Consider the following 18,294-nt stretch of genomic DNA (forward strand, 5'->3'; position numbering starts at 1 on the left):
TAGGCTACAAATCGACCGTGTGTTTTACAAACCCCAGCAGGAGGAATAACAAGTTCCCTCTCCCTATCTGTAAAAAAACCCCCTAACTAATCCCTAATCTTCGTGTGGTTACTGGTGAGGAGTATTTAAGCACAAACTCCCGCTGGTACAAAGAAAAGCAAGCCGAATTTTCTTACAAAATAACTGAACGCAAACAAATACAAAGCGCCTTCAAACCATTTTGAAAACAACAGAATTTTTTCAAAAATTAAAGGACGAGCCCCCATTTGCCACGGCTGGCTCGCAAGCCGCGACAAAGGAGGAGACACCACGTTGGATCATGATAAGAAAAAAGGAATAACATTTATTAAAGTAAGATTAAATTAGAAAAGAACGAGACAAAGGCAACACGAAGAAAGAAAGCGAGCCCCGTGCAACTGAAAGGAACTGCTTAAATCTGCTGGCATCAGTTCCAACACAGGTGTAAATCCTCAGCCATCATGACGTCACTCACCCTAACTCCATCCTGCAAAACAAAGGAAAGAAAAACAAGCAACCAACAAATATGACCCAAACTGGGATAGAGACTTGTGTGTGCGGGATGCGGGAGAATAATTATGGTTTGCTCACACTAGGCAATCTTAACCCCAAAAGCCTGGTTAATCTGACTAGGGTGATCATTCCATTTAGCAGTCCCTGGCTCAATTGGAAGAGGTGGGCAAGAGAGACGTTCAGTTATATATAGATCAGTGAGTGTGAACACTAACCCCGTCGGAGTGCAGATCTTCTGATAGGTGCTGCATGATTGCGTGAATATTCTGAGTGGCAAAAGCGATAGATGTCAAGCAATATATTGTGAGAAGGCCGTGTGTTACTGCATCCAATATGACTCAAAATAATAAACCACAAAGTTAACAAAGTACTGTCCTGAACGAGAGCTATTCTCTGCAGTCTTCACATGCTATCGGAAACTTCCTATTTCCCATTTATGAAGTCGTGATTACAGGCTCGTTGCATTCTTTTCTGTTAAAAATAACAGTGGACAGTCGTTTGCGAATGCTGATGCTTACCCTAAATGATTTGATCGGGAGCGTCCCCTCCTGTGAACCATGATTCTGATGTTCTGATCTGAATACCATTAAATTTAAAATTATTGTTGTAGAGTGAGGGGAAACCAAAAAGGTTGTTTATATTTACCAGTATTTTAATATACATATAAATTACATAAATTAATGTAGCCTAATTGTTTGCAATTACAAGGTTAATTGATGTTTTTGGAGTAAGATCAATTTCTTTTTCCACAAGATTACTCCTCTCTTTGTCCAGGTTTAGTTTCTCTGTGTTGCAAACTCTAGGGGCAAGGCTTCTAAACCAGGGTGTTTATAGGTGCGTGATATTTAAATGACGATTTTTATTCTGCCGCCACATAGAAATCCTGAAGGGTAAGTCCATAGCGGGGAATTCTACTCCTCAGAAGGGGAGAAAATTTGAATGTCGGAAGAAAGCACCATGCTCATAAATAACCTTCTAAAATGAGGGAAGCGATGCTTCAAGAATGTATCAACAGAGAAACATTAGTTGAAAGGAGCCCAAGGCGAGTACCAGGGCCTAAGCCAACTCAGAGACAGGAAAGAAGCTGACAATGCATAACCCTTACCATACAGGATTTTAGAAAGTGTGCAGAGTGCTTAGCATGCACACTTACCACTATGTGGATTTTTAGAAAGTGCGCAGAGTGCTCAGCATGCATACTTACCATAGCATGGATTTAATAGAGATTTCTAAGCATCTGCTCACAGATGCCCAGAAGTACAAAGCCAAATGAGAATGGCAAGCTCAAAGACAACCCTCAGAGGGAGCACTGCCTGGCGATAGCACTTCACAAGAAGGGTTTCTTGCAAAAACACCACTCTTGAAATGGTGTCCCAATCAGGGCAACCTGAAAAGCATAAGCACAGACGTCCAGGACACTTGTGGGGCTGTGCCGAAGACCTATGAAACCACTAGTCTGAACCATCAGTAAGGTGGTTACTATGTAAGACACAGAGCCAAACCTAACATCGGTCAGGTGAAGATAACGGTGGTTACAGGTAAAATAGGATGGGGAAGATGAGAGCAGATGTAAAACCCCTCAAAGGAGATTATTAGATGTTTAGGTATCACTCTGATCCAGACAAGAGCGTCGGGAATGCCTGATCTGGATCACCCCCCTCAGGTCTTGCCTACTTCCCTTTGACTCGTAATTTCTCCTTGCCCTATCTGTAGGACGGGGAGTGCAAGCCATGACACTAGCTTCATTTGCATGTCTCTGATCCTCGGACAGAGATGGGCCAAGACCCCTGGGTTGTAAGGGCTCAGACCTGGACCTTCGTGGAATGAAGGTTTTGAAGGCCGCTGAGCACACCTTTGCCTCCCTAAACTTCTCATCCACCATCTCAACGGAGGTACCAAAAAGTTTGGAAGGCGAAACCAGAGCATCGAGAAGAAAGCCCCTCTCTTAACTTAATGAGAATATTAAAACATTTTTAAAAAGTTCAGTGAACTTTCAGAAATAACATTTTTATAACTTGAAGGGAATGCTAGCAAACTGTCTTAGCATTTTTCTTAGCTGGGTAAAAGCCACAAAACTTAATTTCAATAAGCCAAAAGGGGATGCTCACATACTTGATGAGAACATTAGGAAAACATTCTTAGAAAATATTTTGTTAGTTCATATTCTGTTTAGGATTGATAATGTGCCAGTAAAACTGTGCAACCAGATGCATAATAAGCTTGTCAATAATTACACCAATGTCTACACGTGATTATTTGTCAAAGCTGGCATGCAAATCCAGATGACACATGGCAAAATAATCATTGCCATATTGGATGTCTTCAAATAGGTCATGATATTAATACAGCAATGACAGCTAAGGTAAAATCAATAGTAAAATATGATAACAATGCGATCACAACTGAGAGACCACCCCCCCCCCATATGCCCATGTGTTTACAGATACTGCCTGTGTGTTGGCGAATGCTTCAATGCTGGTTTTTAGAAATGACATATGAGAATGCAAATGAAGAGATTTGAAATTGAGATTTACTAGGAACTCTTTTGTAGAAGAGGGAGGATCAGCTCAGGTTAATCTTAACTAGATCACGGCAGTCTATTTCACTGAGGAACCAGTGGTTGGATGCATAGCTTCAGCGCCCATTGTAAGTACTCATCACTTCTAAAACAGACTGTTAAACTTAAAGAAATTAAGCTTTTCTAGTCGTTGGTATTTTGACAGATATTATCAGAGAATATATTTTGAATAATTGGTGTAAAAGATGATTGTTGCTATTAGCTAAATTTGGTATTATAGCCTAATACAACTTCACATTCAAGTTGAGTGAACGCAATGTTCAGGACAACCACTTCAAATTAAGTGCATTAACTGATCTATACATATGTGTGTATGTGTGTGTGTGTGTGTATGATTTGATTTTTTAAGAAATAATCTGACCAAAAATATAAATACAATACTGATATATTACTGACAAAAATACTGTTGAAGAAAATAATATATAAAATATATATCTTTTTCTATTACTATTTTTATAAAAAATAAATATTCAACTGGAACAGATCCATCTTGGAATTTCACAAGTGTTGACATTTACCGAATAAACAGAGATTGCACGCAGACTACAGTGTTTGAAGTGTGTCAATGACTTTAATGGGGTTATTGTGTGAAATCAGGTATAGCAAACCAAACCAGGTCGTGCCTAAAATCCCAGGAATTCATGTCAGAGATTAAAGCAAAGCAGAAAACAAGACGAGTATCTAAACTCCCATCAGTTAGACATTTTTAGACTTTGCATGTGTGCTTTCTAATACTTTTTTCTTCATTCCTGCAGCAGGAACAACCATGAGCAACCTTTACTATGGCTCGAGAAACACTTCACTTGACAACTGCACCAACGTGGACGATCTTGTGAAACGCTACTATCTCCCCACCATGTACAGCTTAATATTTATTGTAGGTGTTGTGGGTAACATCACTGCTCTGCTGGTCTACACGGTCAAAGTTCGTCCCTGGAAGAGCAGCACCATCATCATGGTGAACCTCATCATCACTGACCTCCTTTTCATGATCTCCTTGCCCTTCTTGTCCTACTACTACGTGCTTGATGACTCGTGGACGCTGGGAAACATCATGTGTCGCTTCACACGCTTAATCTTCCACTTCAACCTCTATGGCAGCATCCTCTTCCTAACCTGTATGGCCATTTTTCGGTACGTGGCGGTTGTGCACCCGTCACATGGACACAGCATCAAGCAGAAGCGTTGGGGCACGTTGGCTTGCATCCTGTGTTGGGCTGTGGCGGTTGCAGAAATAAGTCCGTTTTTTAAACATTTTGGCACGGTGGAGAACAACAACAAAACTTACTGCTTGGATTTCGCGAGTAACAATCCAAAAATCATCTTGCCATATAGTTGGTTGTTGACAGTAGTTGGATATTTGGTTCCTCTAGTTGTGGTCTGTCTTTGCTATTGGCGCATCATAGAAGAACTAAAGGAGGGTCCTCATATGGGAAGCACCAAACGGGTTCGAGCAAGGCGACTCATTGTGATGATTTTGACGTGCTTCATTGTGTGCTTTTTTCCTTATCATGTTCTACGAGCTTTGAGGATTTACACCAATCAAACTCCAGAAAGCAACTGCATGCTGAATCGCTGGGTTCATGTTGTCTATATTATCTCAAGGCCGATCGCTGTACTCAACATCATTTTCAACCTTCTGCTCTACACGTTGTCGGGGGATTGTTTTAAGCAAGCCTTCATGGAAATGTTCAAATGTGATCTGCTCAATTCGAAGACTAAGGGGGTCATTAAAGTGGCTCTGATCAGCAAACCTGCAACCAACATCACATATGAGCAAAGCAGCTGAGACTTCTGCTGGTGAAATATACACTAAACAAGTGTTCGAATTGGTCCCAGACCTCCCATTAGCATTAAGGACCCCCCAAAAATGTATATATATATATATAGCTTAGTAATGCAGAAGCCAATTAAAGGTGTTCAGATTAGTCATCGCTGAAACCCCAGAGTTTTGTTGAGACTGAAACTCGCAAATTCCCTCATCATAAGCAGCAAAGTGCAGATATACTGTACATACAATGTAAGTTAGAGATTCATTTTAATATCATACCATGTATGCACAGCTTCATTGATTATATGAGTGTTTCATCACTAGTTAGACTGAATGCTCATTTAGAGTGTGTTCTTTCACTGTATGATTCAGTCTAATAAAATGCATTTGGAATGCTCCCAAATTTCAAGATATGGAGGCAGAATATGTTTATATCCTTTCATATAGTGAATCTATAATCACAGGAAAAATGCAATTTTTTTTCACAAAAATCACAAATGTGATATAAACTTAATTTTTTTTTTTTTGCTACAGCACCGTTTAAAAGAGGGGTTCAATAATAGCCCCAAATTACTATTGATAAAATGTAAGAATTTTATACACTTAACAAAGGTAAAAAATGCCCATAAAGATTAAAAGTCATTTTACATTTGTTGTAAAAGATTAATTGAATTAATCTTAATGTCACTGCAACACACTCAGCAAAATATTGTCTGATTATCCAGAAAATGTAGAGACATTTGTCAATATCGCACACCCCTAAGCTAGATATTTAATTATTCTTTGCTTAGTGATTGTTTGGTAGGCTACACCTAATTTACCGATCATCATACAATAATCTTTTATCTTAGAATTAGGATTTCTCAACAATAACGAGGACAAGACAAAAATGCATCAGATGTATATGCAGTTTTTTACAATTAATTATTTTATTTATTTATTTTTTATCTGGGGGGGGGGTGTTGGGTAAATAAAATCTAAATATTAGAAGAAAAATTCTAACAAAGTTAAAACATTAAAATATCTTTCAGTTTTTGTAATTTTATTCAAATGTATTTATATAATGAAAGCTAATAAAAAAAATCTAAATATATTCTTTCATGTTAATTCATATATATATATATATACATATATATATATATATATATATATATATATATATATATATATATATATATACACACACACACACTGTATATGTGTATAAGCAAAAAGAAACAAAAACAAATGCTGCAATGCCTTTTCCATTATTAAGGGTGTTCTTAAGCACCAGGCCTAGCCTAAAACCTGTTTCATTGTAATAAATCACCTGAATGCACAGCCTCAAGTGGCTTAATACACTGTACAATATTAAAAAAATGTTTCACATTGTTGTTCAACAGAATGGTCCTATGAATTCATTAAATGTACATATTGAATGCAATTCAAGTCACTTTGAATAAAAGTGTCTGCCAAATGTAGAAACATAAATGTGCATGTAAACCAATTCCACTGCAAAACAAACAATCCTGGCACCAGGATGTAGGGCGCCACTATAGTCATAAATGGCCATGATGTAAACAAATATGAAAAGATATGTTCCATATAACATTTTTATTGCATTGCTCTTCTACACTTATGGTCTATGTGTTTGTGGCAGCTGTATGTCTGTTTTGATACATTGTGTGCTTTTACTCATAAACCTTGACTTATGATGATGATATGTTATAATAAAAATAAAAACAATAAAAGAAAATGAAATTTGTTTGACTTTTGCTATGTACAGTTCATTCAAAATCATTGGTAACTGATAAAACATTGAAACTAGTTTGAATAATAAGTGTATTGCACAACTGACTTCACAGAGTGCTATTTTAGTCAGAACATTATTGCCTTCAGTTGCTCAGTTGATAGTCTTTGTTGAACATAATATGCCTTTATGTAGGTCTGAAAGGAGCAGAGATGTATAAAGTACTAGAGACCCAGACTTGAGTAAAAGTACAAGTGCTCTATCAAAAAAATGACTTGAGTAGAAGTTGAAGTGCTCTTTAAGCTCCACACTTAAGTAGAAGTACTAAAGTATTCAACATTTTTTGTACTTAAGTATTGCAAGTAGTCTATTTGAAAATTTACTACTCAAGTACTGAAAGTAAAAGTACAAGTATTGTGTTATGTAGTTATTAAAGAAAGTAGTCAAAAGTTTGAACATATTGTTTTTACTATTTCAAATGATTAACCTAAAGGACAATCACAATTCCTTTGACTGTAACTTTTTGTAAACAACAAACAGATTAAAGGGTTAGTTCACCCAATTTGCAAAATTATGTCATTAATAACTTACCCTCATGTTGTTTCAAACCCGTAAGACCTCCGTTTATTTTTGGAACACAGTTTAAGATATTTTAGATTTAGTCCGAGAGCTCTCAGTCCCTCCATTGAAGCTGTGTGTACGGTATACTGTCCATGTCCAGAAAGGTAAGAAAAACATTATCAAAGTAGTCCATGTGACATCAGAGGGTCAGTTAGAATTTTTTGAAGCATCGAAAATACATTTTGGTCCAAAAATAGCAAAAACTTTGACTTTATTCAGCATTGTCTTCTCTTCCGTGTCTGTTGTAAGACAGTTAAAAACAAAGCAGTTTGTGATGTCCGGTTCGCGAACGAATCATTCGATGTAACCGGATCTTTTTGAAACAATTCACCAAATCGAACTGAATCGTTTTAAACTGTTTGCATCTCCAATACGCATTAATCCACAAATGACTTAAGCTGTTAACTTGTTTAATGTGGCGGACACTCCCTCTGAGTTAAAACAAACCAATATCCCGGAGTAATTCATTTACTCAAACAGTACACTGACTGAACTGATGTGAAGAGAGAACTGAAGATGAACACCGAGCCAGATAACGAACAACAGACTGACTCGTTCACGAGTCAAGAACACTGATCTATATATATAACTTATATTATAGATCAGTGGTCAAGAACCGTTTCTGTCAGACGTGTACAATTCGAGAACCGAGGAGCTGATGATACTGCGCATGTGTGATTCAGCGTGAAAGCAAACCGACACACAGAGCGTCTGAACCGAACTGATTCTTTTGGTGATTGATTCTGAACTGATTCTGTGCTAATGTTATGAGCCCAGGTAAACCGAAGGCTTGCAGTCAACGCCAATGACGCCATTACGTAGAGCGCAAAAGAACCGGTGAACTGTTTTCTTCAACTGGTTTATTGAATCGAACTTTCAGAAAGAACTACTGGTGATCCGAAAACCGATGCAACCGGTTCTTGACTCGTGAACGAGTCATTATCTGGCTCGGCTCTGTGTTCATCTCTCTCTTCACAGCAGTTCAGTCAGCACGCGTAGTCTTCTTAATCGCTTGATTCGCTCAATGATGTGCCAGCTTCATCAAACCTGCCATCTACAGTTCTGGCAGTGGTAATGTGGGATTGTAATGGAATGATTCGTAACATTTTTATAATTGTAACGAGTAACGATGCAGCACATAAAAAAAATATCGGAGTAAAAGTATTAAACTCATCGAAAATATGTACTGAAGTAAAAGTGGAAGTAGGAGAAAAAAATAATACTCTAGTATAAAGTACAGATACCGCCTTTTAGTACTTAAGTACAGTAGTGAAGTAGTTCTACTTCGTTACTATACATCTCTGGAAAGGAGTAACTGGTTATTCAGATTCATCAGAAAAAGGCATGTCTGGAATAACAGCACCAGCTTCCTTCTAATATTTGATTAGATGCATTGTTTTACAGTAAAGGAAGAGAAAATGTGAATCTCCGCCAAACCTTATTGAGAAGAAAATGTGGGTGTGTTCATTATCAAGAGTTCACACCTCGCAATTCACACCTTATAAGGCAGATGTTTTTTTTTTTTTTAATTGTGGGGTCACATTGGTTCTCTGAGTTAGAGACTATCTCTCCACCAAAATACATACGTATGGGGAATTATTACATCAGCCGTGGCATGTGACATGGATTATCTGTAAAACATTAATTATGCCCATGTACTGATCATACTCACCTGTTTATAAGGGAAAATCATAGCGCATTACTTCCTCTAAATGAATCTGTCTCTGAGCAACAGTGCGGTGGAGTGATAGTCTCTCAGGTTACAATGTAACCCCATGTTCTCTATCGTATCAAGACCAATTCCACCAGAATACACACATATGGGGACTGTAAGACTCGCCAGGAAGAGGAGGTGCATAACTTTATGAAAGGGACACTTCACCCATTTGCATTTAGCTTTGTATTGTTAGAAACCCAGTCATATATTATAATGATCATGGATTTTTCCTTTATTTTTCCCTGAGATGGGAGAAATAAGGATTTAAGTGTTTTACTTCCTGCTTATTATGACGTAAAAATCGTCATTTTGCGTCATAATAAGCAGAAAGTCAAAATTCATTGAAAAGTGTAGAGACTACAAACACTAGCTTATTATTATTCCGGGGGTGGGACCCACTCACCCTACAGGCCTATTACAGATCTGTGGGTGGGACTAAACTTACAGAAACTAAAATGAAAATCCGCCATCTTGTTTGGAAGCTATGTAGCTAAGCTAACAAGCGCTTATGGAGTCAGATTTACGAGAATGGCTGGAGGAACAACTCATGATATGGAAGAAGAGGATTTTTAAAGTCTGTTGATCGAAACAGATGTTCGTGACTATCTATACGAGCCACAATATAGCACAGAGCAGCTGAAGCTGATGGAGGAACAGGAGGCGGCGGCTGCAGCCGAGGCCAGAGACCTGCCTGTCGCGTCCGAGGAGCCCGGGCGTGCTCGAGCTGGTGCGGACTGGTGGTGCCTGTGCTCTCGTTGTGCGCCTACGGACACAGAGCTAGAGTCCGTCTGCTGCCAAGAATTTCAAAGATGCCAATTTCTCCTCGAAGAAATGTCTGAGGCAGACAAGGACACGGATGTTTGCATTGTGAACCATCCTAGTTTCGCCCCGCATATGGACAGAGGCGTCCTGGAGACATATTTCAGAATTCCGAAGGTAAACTGGAAACGCCAGCCGAAGCCTGCAGGGACAAATGGACGTCTAACTGTAAAGTAAGTGTTTCAATTTTATTTATTATTAATTTCGTGAAATGTACACAATTTCTTCAAGCATTATTATCACGAAATGATTCCCGGTTAATAAGTTACATAACGTCAACTGTAAACTGTTTGTGCAGTGCCTTTTTTAATGCACAAAAAGCTTACTGTGGCATTGTTTACTACTGTGGCACGTAAATACCATACATCGCTAACTGTGTCCTCAATGTCTTGTAGACAATATCGCCTAACAGCCTACCGACACTTTCTCGAATGGGTCCTGCAAGGCGAGAGATTGGGTAGAGGACGTCGTGTCGTTCTATCCGCTTGTGTCATGCAGGCAATTCGACTAAAATATCCAGCTCCAGATGGCCAGTACTGCGGGCACCAAGAAGTTGAGGACGCTCAGGAGGAATTATAACTTTTGTTCATATTTATATTTTTTGTTGTTATAAATATTTCAATAAATTTTTTACATTCACGTTTCTGTTGTCCGAATAGTGTTTCTCCAAATTTATGTTTGATAATAATTTGGGCTATTAAATGATCAACATTTAATAAGTGGAACACTGGAACAAGTAACCACCAGTTGCCTTATAACAATATATTGAAAAATAATGTAGGCATAACCATTATTTTACTGTAGTATTGTGCAAGTCTAAATGGCAAAGTTTATTCCTAAATCAATTTACTCCCAAGTTTATAACGAAGAACTTTAGTGTAGACAGAAAGAATTGAATAAGTATTTTTTTATTCACAAATGTAAGAATTTTGTCATGAGTAGACAAGAAATTCCTTAAATGTAAACTGCAAATCCTCTTGTTTTTTAGGTCTTCCATCCGTGTGTCTTGCAAAGACATCGCCAGGGGGTCACTAGGCCCTTTTTAGGGGGGCTTCAGCCCCCCTAAACTTCTGCCCAGCCCCCCTAAAAAAGTATTTGATTAATAAATGTTTTTATCGCTTCAGTCCCCTTTAAAAAAAACTCATTTGAAACGGCGGCAAGCTGCGTCAAGTTTCAGCTCCTCCCCTTATTTGAGTCTGCTTGGAGTTAGCGCATTTTTCAATCTTCAGTGGCGCCAAGCAGAGCGAACATCAGAGAGTACAAGGTGTGTCGTGAGTGCATTTATTGATAGATTGCTATGATATTACATCTGCATCGGTGCAGTTTTTTGTCATAAATGCATTGCAGTTTACATAATGTAATGTTACTGGAGCATTGGGAGCAACACGGGACGGTTCGGTTTCTCATCCAATACCAATACGTTTCGCTGCGTTCACCTTCAGCCCTATCACACTGTGATAGTTGTTTTTTATTCCTACAAAAATGAAGCGATTAACACCCATGAAAACATACTTTAGAAAACGATCATGATTTATTTTATTTATTTACTTTTTAAACTTTAAAACATATTATTTTGTATTTTGGCATTACATTATGCTGCCATGCACAGAAATGATTAAAGACACACATCATTATCTGAAAGCACTGGATGGCCCAGAGAGAGAACATCATTATTGTTTTGGAGTTTTTTTTGTTTTGTATTAATAAATATAGTTTTGTATTAAGTAATAATGAATCAGGAGGAGTGTACATACATATATTAGAGTAAGAGTAAAAGGGATTTGTGATTTTCTTTTAAAGTACTTAATTTATATAAGTGGCAAATTGATAATTCATGTTGTTATTTTTAATAAATAGAAATAAATATAGAACAGATTAATCATATTGCCAATAGACAGTTATATTAATACACGTTTAGCTGGTTAGTTAAATGATTTGAAATTAAATAGATTTTCACGGGGTGACTTGGTGAATAACCAACCGTATTGTTGATTACAAAGCTAAAAAGCTTAAAAAATAAAATAATTTATTTTTCATTGTTGATGGACTTAGTTACCTAGCTTTCCTGGTAGCTTTGTCTGAGAAAATGATTCATAAATCAACCTATCAGTTGACCCTATGTTTACTTTCTTCACTGACAGACAAAAATAAAAAGCCTTTATCAGTCAAAGCTCAGCTTTACGAGGGAAAAGACAGAGCAAGATAAAAACCAAGAGAAAAAGAGTGTGATGCTGATGAGGTGAGAAAAAAAACAGCTGCCCGCACATGGTTTTAAAGCTATTGTCATCCAATTTTTTTGGCCTTCAAAACATCTTAAAATGCACATATGTAGATCAGAGAAATCAAAAATTTCCCCCGAACCCCCCTAAATACCTCACATTCGGTACCTCAGTGATTATAAAACTGTGCCATATGCATGTTACTGGATGAATGAATGAAACTAGTTAATAATGAGCATTAGAGCATAAACTAATTTTTTTTTTTACATAATACCCTCATTGGGGGCTGAGCCCCCCTAAAATGAAAATCCTAGAATCGCCCCTGGACATCGCTCTTAGCCACTGTTTGCATCGCTCCACATCTCTCGCTAGGGCATGAAAACTTCCTTTTTGCCCTTTCCTTAATTTGGTTGAACATCCCGGTACCATGCAATAGTTCACCATTTCCAAATAAATAGTAACAAGGAATATTTCAAAAATGAGATCGCCAATGAATTTCAAACTCAAGCGGTAATGTTAGCTAGCCTAGTGCTTTCTCTGATAGGCGGGTTTCGCATAGGCGGTGTTCTGGATTAGTGGGAGTGGCTTGTGGAGCTGTGCAAATGTGTTGCATTGTGGGAGTTGTGGTTTTCCATACAAATGAGCCCTAAAGTTACTTTCTGTAATAACTCGGTCAAAAAGGCACCAAATTCGAAAGTTTTAATAGATTTCGACTACATATATGACCCACTTTCAATGAAGATCAATGTTCCCACGGGTGAAATGCTCCTTTAAATCAAGTTGTACACCAACATATATTTGTGTGGAAAACAATATTGAGTAGATCACTGAGAACATGCATACCCGAAACTTAAGTAAATCATCTACCAGACGCTATCATAGCAGCTGTCTTCTCCTGCCATAAGCATCATTCCTTTGCTATTCCTAACACAGACTCAGAAAAGGATGTACAAGCTGCCACATTTACCCTGTAGTACCATGTAAAGGTGGATGGAACAACCATGAAGCTGCTGCACAACTATCACCCAGGGATGCCCTCCTAAAGAGAGCCCATGAGGTGGACACACTGCGTGTAGAGTGTGCATGAAAGTGGAATGGAGCTAGTCTCCGCCTCAGACGTCACACCCACAGACCATTGGCTGAACATCTGTTGCATATGGGACACAAATGTGGAAACACTTCAGGAGTGTCAAAGTCGTCATTGGATTGGTTGAATTCTACAGGATTTCCACGAGACGTGTGTATCGCGTTCTTTAACGTTTTTGCCTGGAAACAAAATTATGTGACGCCAAACCCCCTCACTGAAGAAGAAGAAAGTGTTTACATCTGTGAGAACGAGCACGTATCAGGATCAACTAAACCCTGGATTTTTAAAAGTATGTGAAATATTTAAAGTTCACGGTATAGAATCTTTAAATTATGTCTGAGAGTTTTACACACCGGTCTGTTATTGTTGCAACATTTCCACGCCTCAAAACGTGACGATGAACGAAACAAACTGTGATTGGTTGTTTGACATGTCAATCAAATGGCCTCATGGGCTTGCCTTGGCAAATGAAAGCTGCCGTGAATGCCAGACCTTTAGTCTGAATCCAGCTCCATCATACAACTGCCATATTGTATCAACTATCCAATGAGAAAGCCTAGCCTAGCCTCTTCTACATTACATGCAAATACGTGGACGTGAAGGCTTGGCCAGTATATTTGTCCCATTGTAGACACTTAAGTGGTGCACTTTATGTTACTGTATTAAAACAACAACAACAACAACTCAACTCAAGAGGGCAATAGAGTTCCATATGTCTATGGCATTAATCAGGTTTGTCTGTCACAATTTCTGCCCATTTAAAATAAATACTGATTTATTTCATAAATTTACATATTACTTGGTGCCTACAAAAATCTAATAATTTTTAAGGAATAGTTCACCAAACAATTAAAATTTGCTGAAAATGTACTCATCCACAGGCCATCCAATATGTTGATGAGTTTGTTTCTTCAAAGGAACAGATTTTTAGAATTTTTTTTGCAATAAATTAAATGGATCCTCTACAGTGAATCTGTGCCTCAAGAATGAGAGTCCAAACAGCTGATAAAAATATCACAATAATCCACAAGTATCAACAAGAAATCCACATGACTCCTGTATATCAGTTAAGATCTTGTTAAGAGAAAAGCTGTTTGTGAAAAACAAATCCATCATTAAGAAATTTTAACTTCAAACCATTGCTTTTAAGCTAAAATACGAGTCCTCTATCCATAATATTGCTTTCTTAAGTGAAAAGCCATCTAAACTGAATCAGAAATGTACAGCATGAGCACCGTTTAGTCAAAACCGTTCTAAACAAATATATTTTGATGTGAGAGGACAACTGTGGATGGACTTTTTGGACAGTAGTCAATCGAAGAGAAAACTGACTCTCTAGTAACATTTTGAAACTAGACCACAGTATGGGAAATGGTGCTTGCAATGCTGAAAGCATTTGCTTTGGCATAGAATAAAATACTTTGAAATGTCTTTCACCAAATAAAGTGTGTTATCATTCACTTACAGACAGTTAAACTCACTTGACCATAAATTAACAGCTTACACTATAGCAACAAATAACATGGTTGCATTGCATTAAGAGTTGCATTCTGACACATTTTGTAACACAAAGTATGAAATCTCTCTTTTAGCATTAGCACTCACTATTTTAGTCAAACCACATTCTATCATGCTCGGAGGATTTCACTTGGCCAAATCACCACAGTGATTACTTGATGTTTCAGTGTGACACTGTCAGTTATTTTGTTTATTTTAAGTAGCATAATAAGTTAAATCTTATGTTAGTTCTCCAGTGTTGTGGCAAGTGGGAAACTGAATCCAAAAATTAAAACAGTGTTATTTTAGTAGCATTGAGATTCTATTATAGTTTTTCTTATTATTTTCAATCCGTTTTTATTGTTATATTTAATGTTTTCATTTGAACTTTAAGTTTTAGCATTGTTTGTTCTGTTATTACTGTTATATATCTATATTGTTATTTTTATTTTATATTTTTATTTCGTTATTTAGTACACCAGTTGGACTAAATGAAAATTAGTTAGACTCTAATCTATCTATCTATCTATCTATCTATCTATCTATCTATCTATCTATCTATTTATCTATCTATCTATCTATCTATCTATCTATCTATCTAGCTAGCTAGCAGTTCTTCATTTAAGTGTAAGTTTTAGTTGTTGATGTTTATCTAAGTCTATCTTTTTCTCTGTTACATCTTGTTACAGAATGCTTAGAGAACATTCAAAAGTAACATTCATACAATGTTTGCAAGATGATGCAATGTAATGTTACCTTAATTTATAACTAAGAATAAAGTTTTAAAAACAATATAAAAATAGCCCGTTGAGAAAACATTGAGACAAAATTCAAAAATAACATTTTCATAAATTTATTTTACACCGTATTAATTTTGCTAAAACTTTTATCCAAAATGTGACTTACACTACATCAGGTCATGCATTCCATAATTGAACCTTGCCATTGCCAGCGCCATTTCTAAATGAACATAAAAGGAAAGAGGGACACTTCAAAATTCCACCAGAAATAATATACACCTCTTGTTTGTCTTTTTTTTTTTTTTTTGGTTTACTAATTAAGTTTTATCTTGACAATAGTTATCTTGCATAGATAACAAACGTTATTCCATTAACATTAAAATAACCTTTGTTCAAAGTTGTCTGGACTTTAATAATTTTAGCAAAATGTTAGCACAAATTTACAATTTATACATGGTTACTGGGATTTTTTTAAATATATATTTAAATTAAATTTTCATAACTTTTATGGAAACGTTAGAACATTTTGTTTGCTGGGTAAAATCCACAAAACGTTTAGTTAAACGCAATGAATCTCAAATACAGCCGCGGATGACCGATATAATACAGCGATTAAACATATAGCGCTAATCTGATTAACAAAGAAGACAGAATACATTTTATAACAGACATTAAAACAACTAAATTACTCACCCAACCTTTGGCACACATAAAGTGATGGCAAATATCGAGATGTGTGCTGAATGAGACTTCTTTAACGTTATTTCATAGCAAAAAACATATGCCTTATATAAGGGGTGTCCAAACTCGGTCCTGGAGGGCCGATATGTCCTGCAGAGTTTAGCTTCAACCTGCCTCAACACACCTGCCTGGAGGTTTCTAGCAGGCTATGCCTAGTAAAAGCTGCAGGACACCAGCACTCTAGGACAGAGTTTGGGCACCCCTGCCTTGTACAGTCTACCGCCGTCCCTATACAAAGAGTATGCAGTAGGGCACCAACTTTTGGTAATTTTTTTGCCATTATTTTGCATTACTCTCATCGCCGCGGCTGAAAAGTAGCACATGAAACACTACATACATTTATATTTTATTTCACAATAATCCCGGGGTGGCACAGCTTTAAACCTTGTGCCACCCCGGTAGATCCGCCCCTGCAATAAGCCAACTGTATAAAATAATAGCCATAGGTAACTGTCTAGAGCTACAATGGTAATTTGTAAATAATACAATTAAAGTAAGGAATAATTGACTATGGGCTGTTGAATTATTAGAAAATAATAAATTTTTTTCCCCTAATAATTCAATGGCCCGGAGTCAATTATTCCACTTATAGTACTACAGTTACCACACCTCAAGACATCGATCAGATGATATATTTAAAGGGATTCGTCCAGTTTTTGTACTTAAATTGCTTTTGTGAGTAAGATTATTTCTTCCTCATCTCATCCAATGCCTCTTTCACTGCTTCCAAAAAGTCATTTTAAAGCTGGTAATGGAGGCTTGAGCCATTGATTGCATTCTAATGCAGGTATTAATGAAGTTATTAGAAAGAGAGAGAGAGCTTGTGTAAATTAGGCTACCTCTGTGCGACCCTCAACAGTCTATGGAACTGAAATGCGGTTAGAAGAGCTCTTTGGAACTATGTTCATGTGCATTTTCCTGAAAATAATTGCACACCTCAGAACATTCGTCTGCAAATCAGAATCAAGCATTCAACGGCACTGTAGTATAATTACAGTTTTTTTATTTACTTTTATCATAAGTTCTATTTTGACCCCTACAGTAGGTGTGTATTTTTTTTTTCTTTTTAAATCCATAATATTTGAGGGACGGGGCACAACAATACAATTGTGATTAGGCCACCCATTTGGCCAGCAGGCACCCTGGCCAAAAGTTTCCCACTGAAAGTGTAGTACCCTGACCGCCTGGTTAGGGGAGATATAGAGTTAATAAAAGACACAGGACACGGAGCTGCTGCAATATCTTCTGAGTCTCTGTATTGTCTGAGGAGCAGTCTCCCCCAGCAGGTGAAAGTCGCAAGACAAAAGTAATCAAATAATCGATCATCCATACTAGGCAAGGAATACCAATCACCATCATCCCAAATCATACACTATGCATTAACGGCATTTAGTTTATTTTTCAATGACAACAACATATTCTAATGACACTAATTATTAATTATATATTTTTTATATATTTTTGTAACCACCACACTCTCCCCATCAAAAATAAATGTCGTCCCGACATTAACTCTCCTTTTGCTTCAACCCAAAATAAGAAATTTTATTTCTGCTGATAATGTTGTTTTATCTCAGTGCTCTACTGATTGTATGCAATGTCTCACTACCTATGTTAACTGTGAATAAAGACGTGTTGGAAACTGCATCATCTTTCTTCTTCAAACCCTTCTTTTTTCCATTTTCTCTGTCTCTTCAGTATGCATACAAGTATACTGGTTGATAATGCTGCATTGGGTAAGTCCATGGAGGTAAGTTTTGCATCTCGTATGACATGGGTTGAAACACTGTTGTGTTTGAAGGCTCTACATTATAACATGCGGGAGTACCCAAGTGATCACAAGTAAATGTCTTTGGTGGTCTCCTTTCTCTCTTAGGCCATCTGTATTCCTGCCCTATTTCCCTGTCATGCTCACCCAGTCTTACAGGTATATCTTCCATTTCATCAGGTCTTTCTACATGTTGTTCCTCCTCCATCACATCAACTTCTTGTTGAGGTATCTCCTCATTTTCCATTACAACTTCTGTTCCACGATCCCTTGCTCCCTCTTGACCAATTTCTTCCCTTTCCTTTTCAGGTTCACGGTGCAGAATAACTGGTAAATTTCCACTTCGTAACTCTCCGTTTCCTTCCTCAGGTTGCTGAAACTGGACTTCAGGTACATATTCATCTCGCCAGTTTTCACACCCGGATTGCTGATGATGGACCGTAGGTACGTAATTATAGTAAGGATAACCTTCATCC

At 37.3% G+C, this 18,294-nt stretch overlaps 1 protein-coding gene across 1 annotated transcript; it reads left to right on the forward strand.

Annotated features, from left to right (window-relative positions):
- The first annotated feature begins 3,867 nt into the window (after positions 1-3,867).
- On the forward strand, positions 3,868-4,935 carry LOC132141882 (2-oxoglutarate receptor 1-like). The gene has a single exon (XM_059551537.1). It carries the CDS (start codon positions 3,876-3,878, stop codon positions 4,896-4,898), a length of 1,023 nt encoding a protein of 340 aa, XP_059407520.1. The 5' UTR covers positions 3,868-3,875; the 3' UTR covers positions 4,899-4,935.
- The last annotated feature ends 13,359 nt before the right edge of the window (positions 4,936-18,294 follow it).

Source organism: Carassius carassius, chromosome 6, assembly GCF_963082965.1.
Source record: "Carassius carassius chromosome 6, fCarCar2.1, whole genome shotgun sequence".
Lineage (NCBI taxonomy): Eukaryota > Metazoa > Chordata > Actinopteri > Cypriniformes > Cyprinidae > Carassius > Carassius carassius.